Genomic DNA, 27578 nt, shown 5'->3' on the forward strand with positions numbered 1-27578 from the left:
CCCCCAACCAGGGCAGCTTGCTGTGGCCGACCCTGCCGACCTGAAAATGGTAGGCAGGCGCGGCGCAAGCTGACAACAGAGCTGAGCTGCTCACACGTGGCTGCCTGCCCCTGCCCCTGCCCCTGCCCCTGCCCCTGCCCTTGCCCCTGCCATGAGTGGGTGCCGCCAGGGAGGCAGCAGGGTCCAGCCTGAAAGATGAACTGGCCACAGGGCCATTCATTCACTCCTCAGGAGCAGCAGCCCTGCTGGTCCTGGCTGAGTCCAGCCCTGCCTTCAGGGAGCCCCCACTGAGCAGCCTCGGAGTCAGGAGTACTTCCTGGAGGAAGTGGCCCCTCGCTGCACCTGTCAGGCCAACAAGAGCAGGAAGGGTGTTCTAGCAGAAGGAGCCGTATATGCACAAGACGAAACCTCAGGGGCAGGAGGGAGCATGTGCAGGGTGGCTCTGAAGAGGTCAGGTGTAGGATCCCTGGGGCCCGCCAGGCAGGGAGCGGGGACAGAGAGATTGTCCACCAGGGTAAGAGCCGGGACTTTTCCTGACCGGAGACACCGCAGGGCTGAGGTGGAGGAGCCGGGCACCGTTTTGGGAAGATCAGGGAATGCACTGAACGTGCTGCAGGACACCCAGTGGAGAGGTCGGGTGGGCAGTCGGGTTAGCGATGAGACGAGAGGGCTGGGCCCGAAGAACAGGGTGAGGGCCACTGGCCGTGGGGGGAGAGGGGCTCCCAGGGAGAGGAGGCAGGAAAAGGGTCCGATGGAACAAAGGACATGGTGGAGGCAGGGGCAGGGGCAGGGCTGGCCGAGGAGGGGTGAGCAGCCAGGGTCAGCCATGGCGAGCTGGCTCTGGACCCGGACCCGGCTGCCCTGCTGTGATGATGCGCAGCACAGAGCCAAAGGGGAAGGAAGCCCCCTTGCTGTGGCCCTGGGGCTGGTGGGGGCCTCGGGTGGAGCCTGAGGGAGTCAGTCTGGTGAGGGAGAGCCGTTCCTGGGTTCCTCAGAGGGTGAGGAACCTCCTCCAGAGCTCCTGACCTGGGACCAGTGCCTCGAGGCCCCAGGCCCCCTCTGTCCTGAGGACAGTGGCTCGAGGGGGCCAGGCTTTAGCAGAAGCATTTTTAGCCAAATCCTCCGAGAACCTGCGAGGGCAGCAAGGGCAGCCCCGCACTGGGTCCACTCGTCTGAGATGTTTCAGGCGCCTCAGACCTGCCAAGGTCCACATAACGCGTGAGTCATGAGCGGGGCCCGGGCCCACCTCCGCACCCCAGCTGTCAGGCCCGGCCAGTGGGGCACAGAGAGGCCTGCTGAGGCCCTCCCCATGGGGGCCGTGTCCCTGTGTGCCCCTCCAGCCTCCCTCTGCCCTCTGACCTCCAGATCACAGACGGGCATCCCACAGGCACCTCCCACTCCACATGGCCAGCCCTGAATTTATTTCCTCCAAAAGCTGCTTCTCCTGCTGACCTCTCTGGACTGGCCCTGCCATCCACCCAGCTGCCCAGGCCAGAGCCAGGGGATCATGCTTCACCTTCCTTGGGCCCCCACAGCCAATCCCCCATCACGCCCTGTCCTTAAGGAGCAGTACAGCACCAAGGGGCTCGGCCACCTACTAGGGGTGTCAATCTGACCAGGTTCATTAACCTCACCAGGTCTCATTTTCCTCCTCTGTAGAATGGGGATCATTCTAGTTCCTACCCCATACGGTTGTTATGATTAGTTCATACGTGCAAAATTCTAGGACAGCACCTGGCACAGAACCTGCTCTTTCTGGGGTTGCTGTCGTCTTGATGCCTCCTGTGTAGTCCACGCTGCCCTCTGCTGCCCTCTGCCCCCTCCCCTCCCAGAGTCCCTCCTTCCGTGATGCCTGGTCCAGTCTCCCATCACCACCACCAGCCCATCCCTTGAACTGCAGCCACAGTGAGCATCTGAACCACGGGGACCACTGTGCTCCCAGACAGTTCCCAAGGCTGAGTCCACCTTCGGGGACCCCTGAGGCCTGTCTCGTTTAGACTTGAGCTGCCCGGTCACTATCCCCTCCCAGAGGCAGCAGGCACTTCAGGCTTCTCTGCCTTTGCCTGGGGGACCCTCTCTCCAGGGCTGACTCCTGGTCCTCCCCCTTCAGAGCTCACATCGGGCATCCCCCAGCCCAGGGGTGGGCAAACTTTTTGACTCGAGGGCCACAGTGGGTTCTTAAACTGGACCGGAGGGCCGGAACAAAAGCATGGATGGAGTGTTTGTGTGAACTAATATAAATTCAAAGTAAACATCATTACATAAAAGGGTACGGTCTTTTTTTTCAATAGTTTTATTCATTTCAAATGGCCGGATCTGGCCCGCAGGCCGTAGTTTGCCCACGGCTGCCCTAGCCCCAGGAAGCATCCACATTAGACTTGAGTTGCACGCACCTGCTCTGAGCTCCTATAGCACATGCCTCCAACCCGACACACCTGACAGCATTTGCTCACTCTCGCATGAGTCACGTGAGGGCTAACGCTGCCCCTTGTCAACCTGCTCCGCATGCAAGCCTTCAGGAAGGCTGGGGCATGGATGAATGACCCGCCCGCAATGCCACCACGGATCGGGGGAGAGGGAGGTGATTCTTTGGGGAAATGTTTGTCCTGGTCCTTCCCAGCCGAGGTACAAAGGACTAGGACAGTGATGGCGAACCTATAACACACGTGTCAGAGGTGACACGAGAACTCATTTTTTTGGTTGATTTTTCTTTGTTAAATGGCATTTAAATATATAAAATAAATATCAAAAATATAAGTCTTTGTTTTACTGTGGTTGCAGATATCAAAAAATTTCTATATGTGACACGGCACCAGAGTTGAGTTAGGGTTTTTCAGAATGCTGACACCCCAAGCTCAAAAGGTTCGCCATCACTGGACTAGGAGGACGCTGCATCAGGCGACAGGAAGGTGACCCAGGTCTCCGCATGAAGGCACTGGTCACACCTTCCCTAGGGGGTGGGCTGACAGGACTGAGAGGCACACAGAACGCATTTGCATATGTTCACACTTGACTCCGTAGGAAGCAGAAAGGCCACTTGTTGCTGTCAGGTCCCTGTAACAGCTGAGAAAACTAAGGTCCAGAGAAGTGAAGCTGCCCAGAGCTGCAGGGCTGGTGAAAGGGACAAGAACCTACATCTCCTGACATCGCTGCTTCTCAATAAAAATCACAGTTACCGTGTGTTAAACATGGGGCCGGGCGCCTTGTGTGTGCGCTTTTACAAGTTAGTTATTCTCCGTGTCCGTTAAAGATGAGGAAAACGAGGCCAGAGCAGGTGGGTGGTGAGCCCCAAGTCGCGGCCGCACGGGGAGGATATGCTGAGGTGCACCGTCTCCCGGGCCTCAGAGCCCCTGTTCTCCAGCACCCAAGGCCCCCTTTTCCTGACCATCAGCCACGTCAATAGACGGCCAAACAGAAACCATGGTCCCCGACATGGCCTTGGGGGAAGGAGGGACGCCGCCGTCACTCCCCCCAGCCCGCTCCTCCTGCAGATTCCATCAGGGAAATAAGAGGTCGGGGATCAGAGACACAATGCTCCCCATTCAGGTGAGCGGCCGCCCAGGGCCCACAGCTGCCGCTGCTGCAGGGAGATTTATGACCTGCTCTAAATGTCACCTTTTCAACTCCCCGTGCTGGCTCCGCCACCTCTGGACTCAGCATGGCTGGACTGCTGGCCAAGCAGGGCCGGGAGACGTGCCGCCGCCCACCGCCACCCACGAACACTCCCGGGAAAGGGCCTGGTTGCGTCAGGAGGGTGGGCGTGGGTGCCGGGCACCCCTACCTGCAGTCTGCGATGAGCTCATCCATCAGCTGAGCCACCAGGGCGTCCATGTCCTCGGAGGAGCACTGCACCTTCAGGGCCAAGTGGACTTGCTCCAGGCCGGCTTCCTGGGGAAAGGCGGGCAAGAGTCAAGACGGCTGCTGCAGGCCCAAGGTGCACCGTGGACCCCAGCCCCAAGCCCCGTCACCACCCCCAGGCCCTGAGCCAAAGAGGAGAGCATTAGAGTAAAGATGAGACCTGACAAATCAGGGTCTGTCCTGGCTCAAGAACATTCCAGGGCTCCCACACCCAACTTCTGAACCTGGGGCTCCAGCCTGTGGCGCATGTGGTCACAAGGAGGTTAGGTGCTGCGTGCAGCTCCTCACAGGCCCCTTCAAGCCAGGTCCGCCGTCTCACTGCTCTCTCCTTACAAACCCTACCACTCGGCCAGGCTCAGGGCACGGCCTCCCTGCCTCAGGAGCACTCAGAAACCTCCCATCACAGCGCTCCCATCCTACAAACTCCCGCGGCCGGGTCATGCCAGGGTTCATCAGCCTGTTCCCGAGCCTCAGCCCTGAGCTGGGAGGCAGAGATCTCCCACAGAGCACCCACCAGGCCAGCACTGCCCCTCAGCCCCCCGCGCCCTCCCCAGCCCAGCCTCCTGCCATGTGCTCCTCCCTGGGACCACCAGGCAGGACGGGCCCTGGAAAGAACACAGTTCCCACCCTCAGGGACTGTCCTAGGGGAGAATGGCTGACCCAGAGGAAGGAGTTGGACTTAAAAGGCATCAACGCCAAGTCCTCCTGCACCTCGCAGTTTTCCAGTCTCAGGAAAGGTGTGGGCCACCACGGCCCTCCACCTGGGCCTGTATCCTCGCCCAGCCACTCCAAGACCCCACCTTCCCCTTCCTCATCCACCTTCCCTCCTCGCCGCGCTCACCTCCTCACCCACGGATGTGCCCGAGCCTTCCACACCCCTTCCCTCCAGCGTTGCTCCTCACCTGCTCCAGCGGTGTGGTCACACCTGCCTCCTCGTTCCCACGGGCCACAGGCCTTGTGGGTGAGCCTCCACCACATGCACACACAGGAACGGCCTGGGCCACCGCCAGAGCACCGGCTCCCACCCTGGCCTCTACGCTTCTGCCCACGGTGAATCCCCGCCATTCTCCAGCCCAGCACCAGGCTGGCCACACCCAGCCTCCACGGGCAAAGCCCTGGTAGCATCCAAATCAGGATTCACCACCTGCCTCTCTCCTGACTTCCTAATTCCCAGTCCTCCCCCTTCCCTCATCCAATAGACTCCCAGGGCCTCCTAGCCCAAATCCGAGGAATTTCCACCCAGGTCATCTCCTTCCCAGTGCTGGTCCCTCTTCCCTGGACCACTGCCACGGTGCCCTTCCCGGGCTCCTGCTCCCCCCTCGCGGCTCTGAGATGCCTCCCTGATGCTCTCCGGCCCTCCCTCCCAGAGCCCCTGCTACTCCTGAAGTTTAGGACTTCTGTGTGGGTGAGCCTAGGCTCCCCGCACTAAACTGACTCCCTGAAGGCAGCTCAGCTTCTTGTTCATGTCTAACTTCTATCTGGACGTTTCTAGCACAAGTCCTTTCTGTGATAACGGTCAAAGGCATCTGCTAAAAGGATGAATGAATGAGCAGGCGCCAGGCTCTGTCTGTCCTGCTCCTCGCTCAGCCTCTCTCGGCTCCTTTTCGGTGCTGTCTTCTCCATCAGACTGAGGGTTCCCCTGGCACAGTTCTCACTCCCTGTCCTCTCTTCCCCGTATGCAGGACAGGACCACAGCCTGGCCCCGTGAGGACCAAGGGGCCCAGGCACAGCTGTAGGTGAGTGTGTGCACCCGCGGGGGCCGGTCTGACGACGCCCACGGCGGGGGTGCAGGCACAGGCTGCTTCCACTCACCAGCCGGTCAGCGATCCTGAGCAGCTGGTTCTGCGCCTCGATCCTGTGGCTGATGTCCTCCCAGTAAGACGACAGCACCACCACGGGCTTCACGTTGCCCCAGGGGAGGTAGTAGTAGTGGCAGCCTGGCAGGACACAGAGGGCCTGGTGCTGAGCCAGGGGTGCAGGGCTAGGGGAAGGGGACCGAGGGTGGGATGGATTCCGGCACCTGCTCCCTCGCCCCACTGAGAACTCCGTGGGACACACACGCATGTGACAGTGTTTCCCAGAGTCCAGACAAGGTGCCCACGCTCCCCCTCTGTGCTGACGACAGCCACTGCTCTCACGGGGGCACCTTAAGGCAGCAAAGCAGGGGGGCTGCTGGAAGGATGCTGGGAACCCACATTCTCTACATTCTCTACGCCAAGCCCCACAGCCACCAGGTGATCAATGACCCCACAGGTCAAAATCAAGGCTCACTGTAGCCAGTTTGGGGAAACCAATCTGTGGGTCCTGGCAGCAGCAACCCCTGGAAGGTGATGGGGGAGGAGGCACAGGGGAAGCCAGCAGAGGGTCCCCCCCAACAGGCCCTCGAGTGGACCTCTGGCAACTCCGAATGGGAGGCAGGACGTAGGGCCCGGCCCCCCTCCAGGATCTGGGCTCCATCCCGGCACGTGGCCTCTGGCCTCACCGTCAAAGACCGCCCGGCTGTACTGGGTGGTGGAGGCCAGCGGCAGGCAGGTGTTATCGAACTTGTTGCCATAGTTCCCGATGCTGACCTCAAACTGAATGGCATCGTCGACGTCCTGCAGCATGGACGCCGAGTAGAAGGCCGCGAAGAGGGAGTACTTGCGCCTTCGGAGGTACTTCTGGAAGCAGAGAGGGCGGCCAGAGAGTCACAGGGAGGGGGAAGGGAGACACCGGGGTGCAGAGGAGTCACATGTCTGGCAGGCCCTGGCGGTGCCTGGCGCCCAGTAAATCCTGGCTGGACGGATGGGTGGCGCATGGTCCAGCTCAGCAACAGCGCCCAGATTCGGTTACTAACTGAGCAAACTCATTCCAGGCCTGTGTGCTTGGCCACATTCCTCTAATAAGGTTACGCCTCCAAGGCCATGCTGCTCCTTAATCCAAACCAGCAGCCATGGCACCACCAGCCCAAGGAGCCTGGTCTTCTGCATCTGCTGTTGAGTAGGGGCAAAGGCTCTCGACCACGTGCCCTGCCCAGGGCTCCCGGCCCACCGCTCAGGGTCTCCCCGAGCCAGCCAGCCCTGCAGTGTCCCAGGCTACCATGGGCTTGGGACCAATGGATCCCCTGGTCCCCTCTGGGCATCAGGCACAGGGCAAAGGACATGGGAAGCACTCAATACAAGAACCAAGGTGACTCCACCACCCGCTTCGTGGAAGGCAGAGAGAAGAGGGTCACACAAGTGGGTTTGGAATCATGTAAATCAGTGGTTCTCAACCTTCCTAATGCCACGACCCTTTAATACAGTTCCTCATGTTGTGGTGACCCCCAATTTCATTGTTACAAATTGAACATAATTAAAGCATAGTGATTAATCACAAAAACAATATGTAATTATGTATGTGTTTTCCGATGGTCTCAGGCGACCCCTGTGAAAGGGTCGTTCGACCCCCAAAGGGGTCGCGACCCACAGGTTGAGAACCGCTGATGTAAATAGTAATAACAGCTAACACTGATGGAGTGCTTCCTGCAATGGGTGTGAATTTAATCCTCACAACACACTGACGAGGTAAATGTAATGACTACCCCCACTTTACAGACGGGGGGCTCTGACAGCTGGTGGGTGGCCCAGCCAGGACGGAAGCAAGCGCCTGCTGACTACAGAGCCTGAGAGTGCAGGCCCCACACAGCTGCCTCTTGGACACAAGGCCCAGCTCTCCCACTTGCTGCTCTGATTCCTTTGAGACTCCGCCTCCTCATCTGTAAAATGGAGATACTAACAGTCGTCATCTCGTGGCTGCTGGGAGGACGCAGAGACAGCGGACTGTCACCAGCACAGTGTCTGACACATGGTGTTAGCTATTCTCACATTATTGTTATTAAATAGCCTCTCGGTTTGGATTGAGCTCTAGACTTTTAAAATACTTTCGTTCATCTTTTTTGAGTCTTTGAACATTCCTCGGGGAGGCAGGGTAGTGATGGGGTTACTCCCACTTCCCATATGAGCGTGGGTGGAGCCGAGCTTCCCCCACCAGGACACCTCCAGGCCAGCCCCCCTCGACCACCACCCTCATGCCTCAGAGAGCCACACCCCTCACCTCCACCCGGAGAATGTCGTCTGCGGGGAGATCCTCCACCTTCTGCTCGCAGTGTTCCACCAGCTTGGTCTCCAGGGACAGCAGCACCCGGCCTCGGTAGGCCACACCTTCACCCTAGAGCGGAGGTTGGATCACTAGGAGCAGGGGGGATGGAGAGGAGGAAAAGGAAAGGGGCCTCATCTGCCCCTGAGGCTGCTCATTTCCCAGGCACCAAGGAGGTCCCTGGGCCACCCCATCACTCTGCAAATAAGGAAATGGTGCCCAGAGAGTCCGGGTGACAGGCCAAGCCTCCCAGATGGTCAGTACCAGGCTCCAACCCAGCCAGAGGAGAGGTGAAACCTGAGACAGATAGCGGGTAAGGGGGGAGGGGGACCGGGGCCCCTCAGGGGCCAGGAAAGTGGGGGAATCAGGCTGGCCCTAAAGGAGAGGCAAAAGAGAGGGCAGTGGGAGGGAGGAAGGGGCCAGGATGGGGCCAGGCAGGAGGAGGGCTACTAGCCCTGGGCCTGCTCAAGCCCTGCTAGGCCTTCCAGTCCAGGTGGCCCCCGGTACCGCCAGGCCAGGCTGGAAGACCTGGGGATCCAGGAGTGTGAGGGGTCTGGCTGACTCACCTTGCCCATGTTGAGCTCTGCATAAGGGTCCGGGAAGCCGGTGAACTCCCTGGGACTGCCGTAGAGGTTGACGTAGCAGGGCCCAAAGGTGGGCAGGAAGCCCAGATGGTCGTCCACTGGGAGACACAGGCAGGGTCAGAGGGCTGGCCACCCTCGGGCCTGAGCCCACCCCTGGGCCCCAGTTCCCTACGCGGGTGAGGGGCACAGCCTCATACGTGCCTAAAGAGCAGTGACACTGATGAGAGCTCCCACTGTCTCCCACGCGTCCCTCTAATCCCCACCACAAGGCTGAGATGTGGGCATTTTTATTATTTTTATGATCTCCTCTTATAGACGGGGAAACTGAGGCTCAGGGGTGCAAAGGGGCCCCTGACTCCAATGTGGCATGACCCAAAACGGTCTGAGCTCAGATCCATGCACCAAGCCAGCACGTAAATCTGGGGCCAGGGTCCTCCCCTGCCCCCCCTCAGGCCACACCCATCCCTCAGCGCCTCCCCAACCCATACACGAGAGTGGGGAGGCACAGAGGAGGTCCACAACCTCATGAGTGGAGAAGCCCTCTCCCAGGGCACCAAGGAGCGGGCCCAGCCAGATATCCCCCCACAAGCAGCCCCAGGCACCTATCTCTCCACCCCGGAAACAGACCCGAAGAGCCCTGACTCATGCTGGCAACCCCTCCCTCTTCCCTCACTGTGCACAGAACAACCTTCCAGTGGCCAAGGCTGGAGGGGAGATAGAAGAACTACACTAACATCAGGGAAAAGCTCTTCTCAGCATCCTTCTTAGGGGCCCTCTTTTGTTCATGTCATCATTTTCCAGCTGGCAGCCAAGTTCTCCAGGATGGGACTTCACTGGCTGTACTCTGGGAATATTGGGGGTGGAGGTTGTGGTGGGGGAGGGGAGACAAGAACTATCCGGGGTGCTCCAATCCATACAAGGAGTAAGGTGGGCACAAAACAAATGGCCTCAGCGAAGAAGGGCTTGAGCCAGACCTGAGCTGTGATCCCCGAATCCCAGCCAGTGGTGAGACGCTGGTGGGGGGACAGGGTGGGGGCAGGGACGGGGCTTGAGAAATAAGAAATTCCTGACCAGAAGGCAGGAACAGCATGCCTCCCCCAGAGCCAGGGGCCACCCTGTGTCCATCTCCACGCTCCCTCCTGTCGGCACAGACAGGGCTCCGGCACTGGGACAGGGGTGGGAAGCCCAGGCCGAAGGAACAAAGCATTGCTAATTACTTGTAACAATCGTCTCAACTCTGAGTTACCTTTCAAATTCCAACTTCAAGAGTTCTCAGCTCCCCCTGTCCTCCTACTGGCCCTCAAGACGTCCCCTTCCCCGCCAAGGACACCCATGCAGGCCCCACCTGCTCCCTGCTGAGAGAGTGAGTTCATTTGAGCACCCGATGGAGCCCAGCAGGTTTAGGAAGAGTTTGGGGAGTGGGAGGCAATGGCCTTTAAAGCAATTTATATACCAGTATTCCATCAAGATTGAGAGGTTCCGTCAACGGGAAACGAGGGGACCCTGGTGGGGAATCTCAGACCCACCTCAGGCAAATCAAAACTTCCCGGCAAGCAGCACCCTCTTCCCTCCAGCGGAAACCCCAGGCCCACCCTCATCTTCCCCACAGCACGTACTGTCCGAGGCTGGAGGAGGCTTGGCCACACCTGCAGGCTCCTCTGAAGCGTAAAGAAATGGAAAAGGGGTTAGGATGGGCATGGCTCGGAGGAAGTCTGGTTACGCGAACGGGAATGTGGACGGAGAGCTGGCAGGCAGACAGATGGAAAGACAGCTCCCGTGTGGGAAACAGATGTGGCCCAGCCCTGCTGTGAATTTATCACCAACTAAGTCATCAAGGATCCCCCCCCCCACATCCAAACACAGCCCCCAGCACCCTGGTGAGCCCTCAGGTCCCTCCCCACTGGTGTCTGCCTGCACGTCTGTGTGCTCTGTTTGCCAATTGAAAATTGGACCCAAAACTTGACTCGATACATTCAAGAAATAACACAGAGAAGAAAATGTGCTTTTCCATATTATAGCCAGAAAAGTGAGGGAAACAAAGTACAGACACAAAGAAAGGGTGGGGGAAGCACGAAAGGGCCAGAGCGAGGCAGCCAGGCACACCCAGGGCTCCACCCAACAGGCAGGTTGACGCTTGGGACCCGGCGCCTCGAGATGTGGCATTTCAAGGCACAACATCTCCACCTAGTGGCCATTTCTAGCATTGCCACCGTGTTGCACTTCCACAACTCTGGGATCTGGCTTCTGGCACCTGCCTCTCCGCAAGTGAAACACAGTAACAGACACTGCCCATCAGCTGAAGGTTCTCCACGCTCGGGCGTGACCCTCAATGCTGGCCATGGGTGTCCAGAAATAAGAGAAGCAAGGAAGGAGATGCTCTGGCAAACTTCCAGGCTCTTGGAATCCATCCCTCACTTCTAGGCAATTACAAGATGCCCCCCAAAGAGTGAGCACCCCTCAGTCACCTTCCACAGTCCTCTCTGGTTTTTGCCCTTTCCCATACTCCTCCTCCAATCATCTAAGGGCAACTTAGTTTGGGGTCATGGCCAAGCCTGGAGATGTGGATGGTGAAACTCTGATTATTCTCATGCACTGGTCACCCTTGCTTATTGGTCTCCTTAAGAAAAATAATGCCTATGACTATTTCCCCAGGGCTCCATGACTGCAGGTAAGAGCCAAGCGCTCAGCAAAACACTGTGAAAGAAGAATGAGCAGAGACACAGAGAGAGTGTGTGTGGAGAAGAGGGGAGTTTGGAAGTGTGGACCCACGGCCAGGGCTGACCACTGAGCACAGAAGGCAGCCAGGAGGGCAAGGCCCAGCTCCAGGGCGCGTGGGAGCCAGCCCCTCTGCTCTCTCAGCCAGGCCTCAGCTAGAACACCACCTGGCAGAAGTCCGCTGCAGAAACCACAGTCCATGGCCATGTTCATACCCACAGGCACAGGTTCTCGTCAGTGGGGGAGCCGGGCCTCTTTCGGCAACAGCGAGAGGACCCACACGGACCCGGCTAGAGCCCTGAGGAGAGCAGTGGCCAGGGCCCCCCTGGAGCAAACTGATTCCATTTTAAGCTCCTTCCAAAGGAGCACAAACAGGGCCAGCCAGTTATCTCAGGCTAATAAGGCCAAGGTCATGCTTCCAACCTCCATGTGCTCGGTGCAGAGACAAACTCGCCTTCCCACCCACAGACCAACTCTGGTTCCTGGCTGCAAACCGGTGCCCAGCCCAGACACAACTGTCCCCTAAACCCACCAGCCAGTGGCTAGGAGGACCAAGAGGGTGGCTGCAGAATAGCCTGTTTCCCAACAGTACCTTTCATTAATTCCTCCATCCATTCGTTTGTTTGTTCAGCAGGCCAGCCCAGGCACAGTGCTGGGCGCTAGTAGGACATAGCCCTGCTGACAACTTACACCAATGCTTCTTAACTTGGGGGCAGGGTGCTAGGGCTCCAGGTGTTGAGGATCACCCCAGGGTCTCTCCCTTGTGTCTGCAGACAGCTCATAAAGTCAAAGGCAGAGTGACCAGTGAAGGCACCCAAGACAATGCATCTATTCAGTCCTCATCGCCCTTCTGCCAAAACACCAAGTGTTTCGGCGTGTTTTCCCTCGGACCAAAGAAGCCCCAAAACACAGATGAATACTCCCAGTTTTGTGGCCTGAGCAACCAAGCCCAACTCTCTCACCTGGGGGAGCTAAGGGAGACGAGAGCAGGCCCTCCCAGCCCAACCACAGCCCCCGGGCAGTCCCCGGGGGCACCCATGTCCGCTGGAGACGCTGAGGCCGGTACCTGAGGCCAGCCCTGCCCCTCGGCACACCCCACACACCCACAGTTTGGCTGTCTGACACCAGACTGCGCCAGGCGGGAGGAGACACCGAGAACTGCTGGGAAATCACTATCATCTACGTTCCAAAGACAAAAAGAGGAACTTCAGATTTCTTCACTGTGGAAAAACTGTAGGGCACAAGTGCTATTTAGGTAGCGCGGGTTTTCATATGTGTAACATTATAAGAGGATCTCTGTGGGTTTCACGGGTCTCGTGCATCTGTTCCCTTTTAAAAGAACTGCAGCTTCTGGGGAAAGCACTCTTTTTCAGAAAACAAAATTTTTACTAAGTGCCTTGGTGCGCAGGGTCCAAGGAACACTTCAGTGTGCCAGGCAAACTTGTGGGCAGAGGGCTTAAGAGGCTACTGTTAGGTCCGGTCCTCATTGGAAATAAACACGAAAACAAAAACTCCCGGTTGGACCAAATAATCTGGTGAACCATGAGGCCGGGAATACAGAGAAAGAGCCCATTTTTACTGCTCAGTTTAGTTTGGGTTTGGAGAGCGGTGGCAAAATAAAGGACGGTGCATTGTCGTGCTGTAACAGCCCCCACCCCCACCCCGGGGTGAAGGAAAAGACAAAGAGCTGAACGGAAAGGTGCGGTGGCATCTTCTGAGGCGGCCTCAGGACAAGTGGGAGGAGGCTGGCCCGGAGCGAGGCCAGTGCGAGATTCCAGGGCCTGGGCACGGGTCATCTGCGGGAAGGGACGTCAGAGCAATGGTGCAGAAGGGCTCCGGTGTGAGCAGTACGTTTAACTCATTTACTGCTACAGAGATCGCGCTATCTAACAGCTCATGTAAAACTGGTGATTCTCATTTAGTTCCGAAACAATCTGTGGGAGCCGGTGGTCAGCCTTTGAACGCCTCCCTGAGCCGCACGGAGTTGCCTACGGCCTGAGCGCCATCTAGTGGCCAAGTCAGCACCTTTCTCAGGTTTCCATTAAAACATTCATCATAACCCAGAAAACAGATCAAGGCCATCATCACCACCAGAAGGAAGCCTGAGGGGAGCCAGGGGCCTAAACTCCCCTTTGGCGGCTGATGGCAGGCGTCGCTGTAACCTCAGGAAACAGCAACTGCCGCGAGAGTCCGGTGGTTACTTTGTGCCTCTCCCCGGGTCTGTCCCTGGATTCAGGGACAGGGAAGCGCCAGACAGCAAACTGGGGACGTTTCTTCCATAGCAGGAGCTTCGGTCTGCGACGGGGGCCAGGACAGCCTCTCTCCCACCCCACCCACCCCCCTGCCCCCGCCTCAAGTCTTTCTACAGCCAAGACAGCCACCCTCAGAAATGATCTGAACGGCATTAGAGAAGGGGCCACACCCCGGGGCAGCAGCTCCCACAGTTGGGAGGGTGAGGGGATGGGGCTGGGGCAGGAGGAAGCCTGGTCGCAGTGCCTTCTGGGAGGCAGTTTTTGTGTGTTTCACTCATTACAAGTATCAGCAATGAAATCAGAGCAGCTAGATGTTGAAGCTGGGTGAGGAAACCTGGGAGTTCATTGTACAGTCCTTTACTCTTACGTGTGCTTGAATTTTCTATAATTAGAAGTTCTTTGTGTAATGTTTCAGAGAACCTCGAGGGATTGGTCAACTTCCAGGGCACTAGGTGGAGTCTTCTAGAAACGGGGCGCGTTCACCTGTCCTCCAGGGAAAGATCTGGCCAGATGGATGGACAGGCCCCATAGAAAGACACCAACACTCTTGTCAGAGTGAGTGACGAAGGGGGAGGAACAACAGTGCCGACAGGAGAGGGAGATGGCATCTGTGAGATTCAGGAGCGCGTTCCCCTGGAGATCTCAGGAAATAATGTTGAACCCTCAGTAGAGTGCAAGGAGACATAGCTTTCGTGGAACAAAGCTAAACTTCTGGGAGAGAGAGCAGACAACGAGGGAAAGGAAAAAATATTAAAAGGAATGACAAGAAAAGAAGGCATGACAAGAATCTAAAAATGGCCCTAACAGGTTTGGCTCAGTGGATAGAGCATCGGCCTGCGGGCTCAAGGGTCCCAGGTTCAATTCTGGTCAAGGGCATGTACCTTGGTTGCGGGCACATCCCCAGTAGGGAGTGTGCAGGAGGCAGCTGATCGATGTTTCTCTCTCATCGATGTTTCCAACTCTCTATCCCTCTCCCTTCCTCTCTGTAAGAAATCAATAAAATATATTTTTTTAAAAAGAATCTAAAAATGTAATTGCCAATTTTAAACCACATGAGATATAGTACAAAGCAGAATTAATACAGGGGAAAATATCAGAATTAATACAGGGGGGAAATCAGTGATGTAAAAGCCAATGCCGATGCTACTAAACCTTACTTTAGGGTTTATTGCGTACCAGACACTCTAAGAACTTCACATTTAAAATCTCACTGGATCCTTATAACCACCTCCTGCGCCTGGGGTTCCTAAGAGGAGACTGGAGCAACTCACGCAGCTACAAAAAGCACAACTGAACCTAAGCTGCTGGTTCCAGAACTCCTGCTCTATCTCTGCCCACCCTGCCGTCAGCATCCAGGCTGTGATGGTAGAATAAAGGAAATTACTCCTCAGCTCAGATTTAAGAATTCACCATGTCTCAGACAAAATAAAAGGAGTGCTGCATCTAGACAGATGAAAGTAATGTTTTAAACTGCAATAAAACAATACATGCCTAAAAGCAGCATCTAGTTAGAAAAAATAGACTACCTACAAAGGAATCAAATCAGGCTGCTCTCTGAAAACACCCCAAAATAGATTAAACATCTAGATGTAAAAAAATAAAAAATAGAGGTAAATATAACCTTGTGGTTTGCTGAAGGCCAAAAGCATGACATACGGGACCAGAAACCATATTTACATTATTTAAGTTAGAAATACTGAAAATAAACACAAGAAGTTGACTAGAAAGCTGAAATAAGAAACAACAAAATACGTATAGAGTTAAAGAGTAAAAACATAGAGAATTAAAAACTAGAAAAATATCAGAATTGATAAATAAATCCAAACAACTGATTTTTGAAGTGTCCAATAAAGTAGGGGTTAAAATTTTTCTAATAAGGCTAATTATGAAAAAAGAAAGAAAACTCAAATACATATCATTAGAAATATGAAAGCAGGAAACATCACAGATAGAGAGTTGTTTAAATTATTGATCTGTACAATACTGTATAAATAAATTAGAAGACCTCAATGTAATAATGCTTTTCTAGGAAAATATAAATCATCAAAACTGACTGTAGTAAAAGTAACAAACTGAAAATAACAATGATCACAAGAGAAACAGAAAAGTTTTTAAAGAGCTAGTGTTATACTCACTCAAAAAGGGCACCCAGCCCATATGGTTTTATGGGTGAAGTATTTCAAACCCTCAAAAGACTATATTCTCATGTTATATAAACTGTTCCAGATTTTAGAAAAGACTTAAATTTGTCCAATTAATTTTGCAGAGCTAAAATAACCTAGAAACCAAAACCTAAGAAATAATAAGCACACATACCCATCCTATATACTAAAAGGGTAATATGCAAATTGACCAAACAGTGGAACGACCAGTCGTTACGATGCACACTGACCACCAGGGGGCAAACGCTCAACGCAGGAGCTGCCTCCTGGTGGTCAGTGCACTCCCACAGGGGGAGCACCACTCAGCCAGAAGCAGGGCTCATGGCTGGTGAGCGCAGCAGCAGTGGCGGGAGCCTCTCCTGCCTCCGCAGCAGTGCTAAGGATGTCTGACTGCCAGCTTAGGCCTGCTCCCAGTTGGACATTTCCCAAGGACTCCCGGACTGTGAAAGGGCACGTGCCAGGCTGAGGGACCCTCCCCGCCCTGAGTGCATGAATTTCGTGCACCGGGCCTCTGGTTAAAGATAATAGAAAATCAAAAAACAAGCCCAAGGATTGGTATAGCCATTATGAAAAAGAGTATGGAGTTTTCTCAAAAAATTAAATGTGGAACTGCCATTTGACCCAGTGATCCTACTTCTAGGAAGATATCTTAAGAAAACCAAAACACCAATCAGAAAGAATGTATGCACCCCTATGTTCATAGCAGCACGTAATACAATAGCTAAGATCTAGAAACAGCCCATCAGTAGATGAGTGGATAAAAAAGCTGTGGTACATCTACATACACCATAGAATACTATGCAGCGGTAATAAAGAAGGATCTCTTACCCTTTGAGACAGCATGGAGGGACCTGGGGAGTATTATGCTAAGCAAAGTAAGCCAGAGTCAGAGAAAGACAAGTATCACATGATCTCACTCACATGTGGAGTCTAATGAACAAAATAAACTGTTAACAAAATAGGTCTAGAGACAAAATAGATCATAGAAGCATGGAACAGACTGCAGAATCTCAGAGGGAAGGCGGAGGTAGGTGGGTGGGTGGAAAGAGAGCAACCAAAAACTTGTATGCAAATATGCATAACCCATGGACACAGACAACAGGGTGGTAGCAGGGGGCGGGGGCAGGCTAGAAGGGGTCAATGAGGGAAAAGGGGGGCATATGTAATACTTTCAACAATATTTTTTTTAAACAAGCCCAAGAACACATCTAGTAATTTAGTAAGGGTTGGTGGTATTTCCAAATGTAAGGAAAAGACTATTCAATATATAGTGTGAGTATCACCAAAGGACGATTTTGAAAAAAATAATGTTAGCTCCTTGCCTTATACACTAAGAAAAAATATAACAGATTTGGCTACATAAAGATTTTAAATTTCTGTTCATCAAAAACTATTAAATGGTAAAATAAAGCTGACAAAAATTAATCAGCATAAATGATGGGAGAAAGTTAACATCCATACACATACAGAACTCTTATAAAACAATGAGAAAAAGACAAACATACCACCAGAAATTTGGACAAGAACATAAACATACAATTTACAATAGAATGTAATAGAATAAAGTATATAAATATATTTAATTATTATAATATTTTAAATTTGCCCCGACCGGCGTGGCTCAGTGGTTGAGTGTCAACCTATGAACCAGGAGGTCACGGTTTGATTCTCCTTGCTGCGGGTTCAATCCCCAATGTGGGCCATGCAGGAGGCAGTCGATTAATGATTCTCTGTCATCATTGATGTTTCTATCTCTCTCTCCTCTCTCTCCTCTCTCTCCTCTCCCTTCCTCTCTGAAATCAATAAAAATATAAATAAAAAATAAAATATAAATAAAATATTTTTAAATTTGCATTGGTCAACTTCATCAGTTTTCAATGAAATGAAAACCAAGGCAACAATGAAATTCACCCATCAAATTAACAAAGTTCTGTTTTAATATCATTACTTTGCTCTGTGTTGGTGAAGGTGCAAAAAGAAAAAACTTCTGCAAGTGATTAGAATGTAAATCTGCCCAATCTTTTTGAAGGGCGGTTTTGATATATACCAAAAGCTTTGGAATGTTCAAATCCTTTGACACAGCAATTCCACTGCTAGGCATTCCCCCAAAAGGAAAATTGTGAATTGAATAAAGAGTCAGCTACAAAAATATTCAATATAAAGTCAGTTGTTTATAATGTGGAAAAATTAGAAAATATCTAAACAGTTCAACATTAGCTAGTTAACATGGATTTTGGTACATGCATATGTGGAACATGTGTATTCATTTAGAATTATATTGTAGAAGAATATTTAATAACATGAATAAACATCTATGCTGTATTGCCAAGTGATAGAAAGCAATGTTCAAAGCAATTGAAAATTTTTTCAAAACAATGTTTTTCATGTATATAGGTGCATACACATGCATGTACGTGTATATATACACATACATGCATGTAGGTGTACATACATACATACATACATATAGAAAGGTCCCAGAATACCAAGTTAGTTCCTGTCTGGATAGAGGGTAGGCTGGATACAAGGTAGGCTTATGGGTAATTTCCTGGGTAAATGTTATAATCTTTCAGATGGCTTCTTTAACATTTTACAATATGATCATGGACTACTTTTTAACAGACCAAACGTATTTCAAAGGAGATGCTGCGAGAGCTCAGTCGGCCAATACCGAACCCCTGGGTGGGGTGGTGCCGCCCCCATGTTACCTGCAGGAGTGAACTGTCCTCTCTATCCCATCGGAGGTGCATCCCCCACTCCGAGGGTGGAGAATCCTAGGTGTCCATAGGCCCATCTCTCATTGGTCAGAGCCTTGGGAAATGGGCAGCAAAGACTTATCATCTTCCCTTTTCTGCAAACTCTCAAAACCAGAGGTGCAAGATGGGCAGGGGTGGAACGAGGGGGAGCATTGGGTACTAGAGGGCAGAACAGAGGGGGAGCTTACCTTCTATTTCTCCGCCAGGGGCAGAGATCTTCGACATACTCAGGTAGGTGGTGGCCACGATGTCATTGTGGGTAAGGCGGTCCCTAGAACAGGGGACAGAGAGGGCCTGGACAGGGGGAAGATTGAGGACACAGCCCACCCAGCAGGAAATGGCTCTGGTTGTACATCACCAGGGGTCCCAGTCTTCACACTGGATATTTCACTGAGGCATGGTCATCCCAGGGAAGAAGAAACTGGGAATAAAGTGTTGCTCAAGCCTCCTCAGGTGGAAACTAGTCCGTTTCACACCCATCAGCACCATTATCAAGCCAACACCGGGGTGTCCTTGGGGACACTTCAGGTGACAGGGAGGAGGGAGGAGGCAGGAGGCTGCTCAGGGAGCCAGACCCCCAGACCCTGGGAGAGCCAGGCACCAGGAGCTCAAGAAATATCCAGACCCAGGAGAAAACCAAGTAACCAGGAAGACACTACCTCCAACACAAATGCACTATTCCTTTTTTGTGCTTGGGGGAGAGGGGAGATTTGAATATATTTTTAGTGATTTCAGAGAGGAGAGGAGAGGGAGAAAGAAACATCAATGATGAGAGAGAATCATTGATCAGCTGCCTCCTGCACGCTCTGCACTGGGGATCGAGCCCACAGCCCAGGCACATGCCCTGACCGGGAATCGAACTGTAACCTCCTAGTTCTTATGTCAATGCTCAACCACTGAGCCACGCTGGTGGGCCACTATTCCTTTTCCTATCTGACTTTCTATGTGACAACACACTTTTAACCTCCTTTATCTCTCAGGACCCTCACAACGGCCTTAAAACTGAGACTTAGAACCAGGAAGGTCCTTGTCCAAGCTCAGCCTGGGAAGGAAGGGCAGAGCCAGAACCCAGCCCTGATGTCCTGTCTCCTGCTCAGTGTGCCCTGGGGGGCCGGTCCTGCTTCCCAGGAGGGAGGCTTCTCTCCTCCCAACCAGCATAGGGGACTGTGGGTACGAGTTCGAGGAGACTTACTGATGGGTGAACCCATTAGCCAACCATGTCCTGTGAGACCCACACCTGCCCCCTTTGGTAATAATATAGAGTAATAGCTGGCATTTACTGAGCACCTACCGAAAGCCAAGCACTTGCTAAAACCATCACGGGACCCAGCTCATGTCCTCTCAGCAGCCCTCTGAGGTAGGTACTACAATCAGCCCCAACCTCAGATGAGAAAGCTGAGGTTTAGAAGATTAATTTGTCAAGATGGCATTTGAGCGGGCCATGCCCGACATTTGATTACAGCAACCTGCTGCTTCCCCGCTTGGCTACACCAGGGTCTCTCAATCCAGTGATGTGGGCCTCCAGCGGACCCTTGGCAATGTCTGAGGCATTTCTGCATTGGGGGGAGGGCTGTAGAGAGAGGCCCCGGTTGCTAAACATCCTACAATGCATGATGCAGCCTCCCACATTTTCTGGCCAAAATATCATCATGCTGAGGCTGAGAAACGCTGGGCTGAGCAAGTTATCTCCTTCTGGAAGTTTCCAAGGTGCATCTGCCCTGTTTTTTTATTTTGGTTTTTTGTTTTTTGTTTTGTTTGTTTTTTACTTTTATAGCCTGAAGGCCCTCTCTCCCTGCTTCCCGTCCTTTGGCCCTGGGTGGCGTCAGGCGATGATACACAAGGCCCATGTGAAAGACACCCAGGCCTGGTGACTTTTTCCTCTTTTTCAAATCTAAACCCCATCTGGGCTGCTCCCTTCCTTCCCCTTCATGTTTCCCAGGGAGGTGATTAAGCTTGGTTTTAACTTTTTCCACCAGGGCGGCAGCTACACTAGGAAGAGTGATTGTCAGCACTGATCTTTATCATTTCTCCCGGTGAACAATGCTGATGCGAACCAGAACAACAAGACCGTTAAAATTCACTTTTTACAATGGGATTATCGACACCAGATCACCGACGGTGACAGTCGCAGGGCACTTTTAAACTGCCTCCACGACCAGCCCAGAACTTGGAGGGGAACCTCTGGTCTTACCTGAACCAGCTGAGGAGGCAAAGAGAATGGGAAGAGAAGTTTTGTTTTTAAGGGGGCAGGAGCGGGGTAATTTGGGGGGGTTATTTTTTTAATGAAGAAGAAATTCTTAAAGAATCGAACGGAAGTTTAAGTTACAGAGAAAAGGCCGTATGGACTGGATCATATTTCCAGGCCTCAGGTAGAAACACAAGTTGATCTGCATTTTCTGGGAAGAAAGCACTGCTCTGGACAGGAACTTTCAGCAGCAGAATGCTTTCTGGCCAGAAGTTGGGTTTTGGGGCTTGGGGTTGCTTTTGGAAAATACAGCCAGTCTGAAAATAGACTCACAATAAAAATGCCACTTCAACCCAAACCAGAGAGGCAACCACCAGATTCCGTCATGTGTTTGGATTGTACAGTATGCCGAGGCCTTTGACACAGCTCACGGGGGCTCAGGCAAGGCCTGTCCCCACACACACGGGACAACCGCCCATGTACACCCACGCACACATGCATCCACACGCACAGACACATGCATCCACATGCACAGCCGTGCACAGCCAATCGCCCCAGGCAACACCACGCGCACACATGCGCACACGCACTGCGAGCTAAGATGAAGAGATCATCTGTGGACACAAAGCACGTCTCCCCCCAGACCGCTTCCCCACGGAACATACCGGCGGTCAGGGCCCCAGAGGCCTCTCCCTCCCGCCCTCCTGGCTGCTCCCTTCCTCTCCTCTAATTCTCACAAGCTGTTTGCTTTGGGGCCGGGGAACTGGCGTGCACGGTAATGGCTCTGTGGCCTGGGGGTTTTCCCCAGTCTCTCATTATCCTCCTGCTGGGGGTGCCCTGGGCCCGAGACCAAAGGACAACACACTGGGAACCGCACAGCCAAGGCTTTTGGGGGCAGAGAAAGGACAACTCTCTCTGTTTGGAAAGCCTGGTGCATGGAAGGTCCTGGAGATCAGCGTATGGACCCCCAAGGGCCCTCAGGTGCGGGAGAGACCCCCTCCACATAGCAGGAGGCGGCACGGCCACTGGTGAAGTGTGGGCTTGGGGAGCAGGCCTGGCCTCAGCTGCCCCCAGCTGTCACCCAGAGCAGATTACTGTCTCTGCAAGCCTCCCTCCTCACCTGTAAAGAAGGAGTCAAGCCCTAGCTGGTTTGGCTCAGTGGATAGAGCATCAGTCCACAGATTGAAGGGTCCCAGGTTCGATTCCGGGCAAGGGCATGTACCTCAGTTGCAGGCCCAATCCCTGGCCCTGGTCAGGGCACGTGCGGAAGGCAACCAATTGATGTGTCTCTCTCACATCGATGTTTCTCTCTTTGTCCCTCCCCCTCCCTTCCACTCTCTCTAACACAGGGAAAAAATATCCTCGGGTGAGGATTCACACACAAAAAAGGGAGTCAAGCTGAAGGTCAGGTGAGATCGTGCATGTAAAGTGTTTGCTGGGCACAGCCTGGCGGACCGTAGGTGCTCAACAAGTGGTAGGTACTATTCCTTTTCCAACACGCCCGTGCGGCTACTGCCCTCACCTGTTTCAAGCCCCCAGTGGCACTCCCTGCTTAGACAATCCTGGCACTTCTCAGCATGGGGCCCTCCCACCCCATCCTACCTACCCAGAAGGCATTGCAGCCTATGCCCCCAGAAGCTCTGCTGTTTCAGCCCCCTTGCCTTTGCTTGTGATCCCCTCTTTACTGGAATGCCCTCATCAAAACCCCACCTCCTCCAGGAAGCCTTCCTGCCCCCTCCTGACCTCAGGGATCTTAGGCTCCTGGAGTCCTCCCAGTCCTACCTGGCTGCCCTCCTATCTGCCTCTGAGCAGGGCTACAAGTGAGTTTCCCAAGAATGGCCCACACCTCTCCTCCTCTGCCTCCCCCAGAGGAGACTGAGTCACCCAGAACACACACGCCCACTGCGTTAAGACTGAACTGAAGGACCCAGTGACCCCTGAGGACGGCCACTTCTGAGGACACCTCCCTCCAAGGACTGCGGCGCGGAACTCACCAGTCCATGATACGAATCCTCATTTTCTCACACATGGAGGGAAACTATAGAGAGAAGAGATACATGTTGGTGTGGAGTCCTTTTGAAGAACCAGGAGTCTGGGATGCGGGTGGGATGCTGGGGAGGCCAGGAGCCTGGGGCCCCCGGGCAGGCTCACCATGGCAGGCACCGTGATGCTCTGGTTCCACTGAGGGTTGGCCGTCTTCTCCAGGATTTTGCTGCAGAGCTAGAAGACACAGAGGTGGCTGGAGCTCCGAGGAGACTCTGGACTCCCTTGGGGACCACCAGTCCAGCCAGCAGCCGTTCTCTGTCATACTGGGCAGAAGGCCCTGTGTAGTGGGCTCAGGCACAGGGAATCTTTGCTCCATGGTAGGTCAAACCCAGGTCTGGGGAATAGATTGCCTGAATACCACAACCCTTCACTCTCAGTTCGTATTTCTGGCTGGAATTCCCCCTCTCCTACCTCCCATTATGGTCATAACCCTGAATGTGGGGCCCCTGAGTCCAGCCTGGCTTTCCCAAGGGCCTATAACCTGCCACTGTGGAAGACTGTGAGCCCCAGGAGTTTAGAGTTGGGGGTGGGGAGAGAAGGGGATAAGAGAGCTGAAGGGCCAGGCCAGGGCCACGCACCAGCATCTGAGAGTGAGGAGAAAATTAAGTGAATATACACACTCCGTCAGCCACAGTCTGCCTCAGATTAAGCCCTGCTCGTAAGACTTGGCTTTCCACAAACAAGAAACCTAGCAGAGTGGAAATCGGATCCAAGCATTAGCTCCAGTGCTCTGCTCTGCTCTGCTCTGCCCTTGGGTTCCCCGGGGCAGCACCAGGCCCCTCAGCCAGCTCAGGGCATCCTGTGTCCACATGGGGACGACAGGTCAAGGCCCGATTTTAGAGATATAGATCCTGGTAGGTTTGCATGTTCTACACATAAAATACTGAGCAGCCTTTTTCAGAGCATTTACTATGGGCCCTGCAGTGCGTGAGCATTTTCCATGCATTAGCTCATTTAGCTGACCTAGATCCGGGGTTTCGGTCCCTTCATGAGACGATGGTGCAGCCAAGACTGCCTCTCTCCTTGGTTCACCCAGTGCCAGCCCCTGCCCCCACCCTCCTCACCTCCCTGTGAGAAGATCCCAGGCTGAGGCCAGGCAGGGATGGGTACCAGGATATGGCCCTTGTGTGATCAAAAGGAAAGAAGAGAGCCCTACAATCTGGCAGAACCATCGGCAGCATGGCACACGGTTCTCAGGGATGGGTTTACAAAGGGTTGCAAAGCACAAGAAAGATGTTCAGCCTCCCTTGTCATGAAAGAAGCACAAATAAAACTAATGAAATACCATTTCTCATCCAACAGATTTGTTTTGTAAAAATCTCTAAAGCCTGGCAGCTTTCTATTGGCAGGGCTTTGACGGAAGCTCGACCCCTACAGAGGGCAACTGGCTACTAGCAAAATCACAAATGCAAACACCCTTCGACCTACCAGTTCTACTGCTAGACATTTATCCTACAGAAACTCCTGCACGTGTGCAGAATGGCATCCGGATGAGGTGATTTACACCACTGTGGCTTCTGCTGGCGAGGATGTGAAATAACTCAGGTTAAAGGGCCAGTTGAATAAATGATGGTCCATCCCCACAATGGAGCACTGTGCCGCTCTAAAAAGAATGAGGGCTGCTCGGTGTTACAAAACAGCCTCCAAGTTATCTTATTAATTGAAAAGCTAAACATCGGGGACGTCACATGTAACACACAGACTGTAGGTAACACGGCTGAGAGGTGCATTTGAAAGCTGTTAGGTGAGTAGATCCTAAGGATTCTCATCACAAGGAAAAAAGCATTGTGTTCTTTGGCAGGTCTCTATATGAGATGCTGGATGTCAACTAAACTTATTATGATAATCATTTCACAATATAAGCCACGCCATTATGCTGTGTGCCTCAAACTTATACAGGTCTGTGGTTATATCTTAATAAAACTGGGGGGGGGGGGGCGGATTAAAAAGCCAGGGGCAGAACAGTATAATGTGCAAACGTTTGTATAAAACGGGTAAAAGCTAAGAATTTATAGCCAGATGTGCTTGCATTTGCAGAATAAAGCCAGAATGATGGGAGGAAGCTAACTGCAGTGCTTTCACCTGCAGGGGAGGGAAGACATGCCGGACTGACGGGCAGGGCCGAGCAAGCAGGAGAGCTTTCATAATGGATGGTAGAGACAGATGATAGATAGATAGATAGATAGATAGATAGATAGATAGATAGATAGATAGATTTATAGATGTAATAAATGTACTACCTAATTCAAAAATTAGATGAACAAAATTTTAAAAGGAAAAAAAAGGACTCTCTAACCAGCCACAGCTGAGAGACGTGCCAGCATGGTGCCTCAGCTCCCTGGAGCAAGAGCCCCAGGTTTGTCCCTACGCCCCCAGGAGCAATGCAGGAAGTGGCAGACCTCCGCCACATCACAGGAAGCGCTTCCACCTGGCTGCCCTTGCCGCCACTGAGAAAGCCAATGGGATAACAGCCGGCCCCATGGCTGCACCCAGGCCAGCACTGCCTCTGGTCCTAAAGTCCCCAACATCCTTCCCGCACCCTCTCCACTCCCCACACACTCAGCCAAGGCAGCACCAAGCTTCTCCTCCTCCTTCGCTCCTCTAAGCCTTAAAACACACACACACACACACACACACACACACACACACACACACTCTCTCTCTCTCTCTCTCTCTCTCTTTTACTGGATGATGACGTATAGTTAGTACAAACTTTCTGGAGGGCTACTTGGCCACCTTTATCAAATACTTAAAAATAAGCATGCCTTCTGACCTGGGCCTGGAAACCTCCCTATGGAAGAGCAATCAGAGTGTGGATAAAGATTCCACAACACGAATTTGTCACAGCATTGCTCATAAAAAAGGAAAACTACAGCAACAAAAATTATCCAAAAATAGGTTACTATTATGTTCCATTCACTTAATGGAACAGTATGCAGTCAGGAAGAAATTGTTTTCAAAGGTTATTTAGTAACCTAAGGAAATGCGAGAGGAGAAAAGCAGTGTCCCAGACTGCACAGGTACCGCGATTCTCCCTACGGGTGGTAGTTGCGCGTTCTTTAGTTCACCAAGAACACAGAATCAGCGAGCGCTGACCCGCTGCTCCAGGGGGAAATACAGGGTTAGGCTCCTGCCAGCCTTTGTCACAACATTTTTGTCAACCAATCAATTCATAATTTTGTGTTACACGTGTTTCTGTTTAAAGACACCTTATTTAATAAATCTTGTTGATTCATTAACATTGAATTCATGGTCAACAGCACGATCCCTCCTGCTGGCATGAAGCATTTCTAACATAGATTTTCTCCGTGAGGCATGTCACAGCCTTCCTGCACTTAGGAAAGCAATTCCGCACTCGCCTGGGACTGTTTTAAATGTGAAATCGCCAGTAACATGCGGAAAACGTGACACCAAGGAGACCAAGAAAGGGACGCTTTTTACAGGCTGAGAGCTGAGCTCCCATTGCTCCAACTCGGCTGGCAACGTGCAAGCCAGCCAGCTCCCAGTCCTCGCCACTGGCACCGTGCGCAAACGATCGCGAAAGCACCGTGAGTTTGCAGCTCCAAATACATTTTAGCGAGAAGGCAAACTTGCAAATACAGAATCTGCAAATAATGAAAATCAGCTGTGACTGGATCTAATTTTTTTCCGGGGATGGAGAGGGAGTGAGGCCAACAGGAGGAGTGAGAACTGCAGAGAGGAAAACATGGCACAAATGTGAACAATAGTTGTCCCCAGAGCACAGTGGGTACAGAAATACAGTTATTCTTTTGTTTATTTTCCTTGGGTTTCTCTGATTATTTTCACTTTTTTTTTTTACAATTAATAAATATTATTTTTGCATTTAGAAAAAAAAAGCTTGTTTTAGTTTCCTGCTCTGCCCTCAAAGTATCTACACACACATACACACACACACACACACACACACACACACATACACACACACATCTATCTCTATCTCTATCTCTAACTCTATCTCTATCTCTATATCTATCTCTCTCATACTCCCCTAGTAAGTAGCTCAGCCAAATCAGGTAAGCTTCACATCTTAGATAATAGTGCCATCAAGTGTCTATAAGAGGAAATGCAAAGAGTACCCGGCTGAGGTGGGTGGGTACACAGAGAGGACAAAACCCCAGGTCTGCTGAGATTAGGCTGTAATCAATGAGAAAAAGTGACACACAAGCTGACTGAGAGAGGGGCAGGCAGAAGGAGACAGGCAGTGAAGGGAGCAGAGTGTGTGGGGGAGGCCACGACGAGGTGACTATGGGGAGAGAGGGGCACAGAGGCCTGGGGACGCCCAGGCTAAAGCTTTCAAGAGGGAAGGTCTCCACTGGCTCCTCCATGATAAACCCCTTCCTTCTAGAGCAGCGGTTCTCAACCTGTGGGTCTCGACCCCTTTGGCGGTCGAACCACCCTTTCACAGGGGTCGCCTAAGACCATACTGCATATCAGATATTTACATTACGATACATAACAGTAGCAACATTACAGTTATGAAGTAGCAACGAAAATAATTTTATGGTTGGGGTCACAACATGAGGAACTGTATTTAAAGGGCCAGAAGGTTGAGAACCGCTGTTCTAGAGGGAAAGTGGAGGGTGCAGCTTCTCACACCAGCCCAGCCACCAATCGGCTTTACCTACACCAGGTTCCCTACCTCCATCACCACCCTCAGACATTTGCACCTGCCTAGAAAAAGAGCCCAGGGCCAGCCAAGGGCATCCCAGGACAGAAGGCCTAGGGGGACAGAGGGACTGACAGCAACCCAGGAGCAGCCAGGAGCCAAAGACAGGTTGGTCTTGGCTATACCCGTCATCAGAGCATCCTACCATCCCTGGGAACGTGGAATAAAACCATCTCAGGACTTTCCGATCCATCTAACTGGAAAAACTGGTCCCAGT

General features: G+C 52.6%; 1 protein-coding gene across 20 annotated transcripts in view; it reads right to left on the reverse strand.

Annotated features, from left to right (window-relative positions):
- Positions 1-27578, reverse strand: part of DYSF (dysferlin) — a 198668-nt gene that overhangs the window by 102409 nt on the left and 68681 nt on the right. For 11 of the 20 annotated variants that reach the window (XM_036334154.1, XM_036334150.1, XM_036334146.1 and 8 more), the window contains 9 exons: positions 22780-22848; positions 22623-22666; positions 18632-18714; positions 10175-10216; positions 8541-8656; positions 7933-8046; positions 6341-6518; positions 5671-5795; positions 3782-3888 (listed from right to left, as the gene is read on the reverse strand). In XM_036334154.1, coding sequence (XP_036190047.1) covers positions 3782-3888; positions 5671-5795; positions 6341-6518; positions 7933-8046; positions 8541-8656; positions 10175-10216; positions 18632-18714; positions 22623-22666; positions 22780-22848 — 878 coding nt within the window. The remainder of the gene's footprint in view (positions 1-3781; positions 3889-5670; positions 5796-6340; positions 6519-7932; positions 8047-8540; positions 8657-10174; positions 10217-18631; positions 18715-22622; positions 22667-22779; positions 22849-27578) is intronic. The other 9 variants (XM_036334149.1, XM_036334167.1, XM_036334161.1 and 6 more) reach the window with 1 other exon arrangement.

The sequence above is a fragment of the Myotis myotis genome, unplaced genomic scaffold, assembly GCF_014108235.1.
Source record: "Myotis myotis isolate mMyoMyo1 unplaced genomic scaffold, mMyoMyo1.p scaffold_m19_p_14, whole genome shotgun sequence".
Taxonomy (NCBI): Eukaryota; Metazoa; Chordata; class Mammalia; order Chiroptera; family Vespertilionidae; genus Myotis; species Myotis myotis.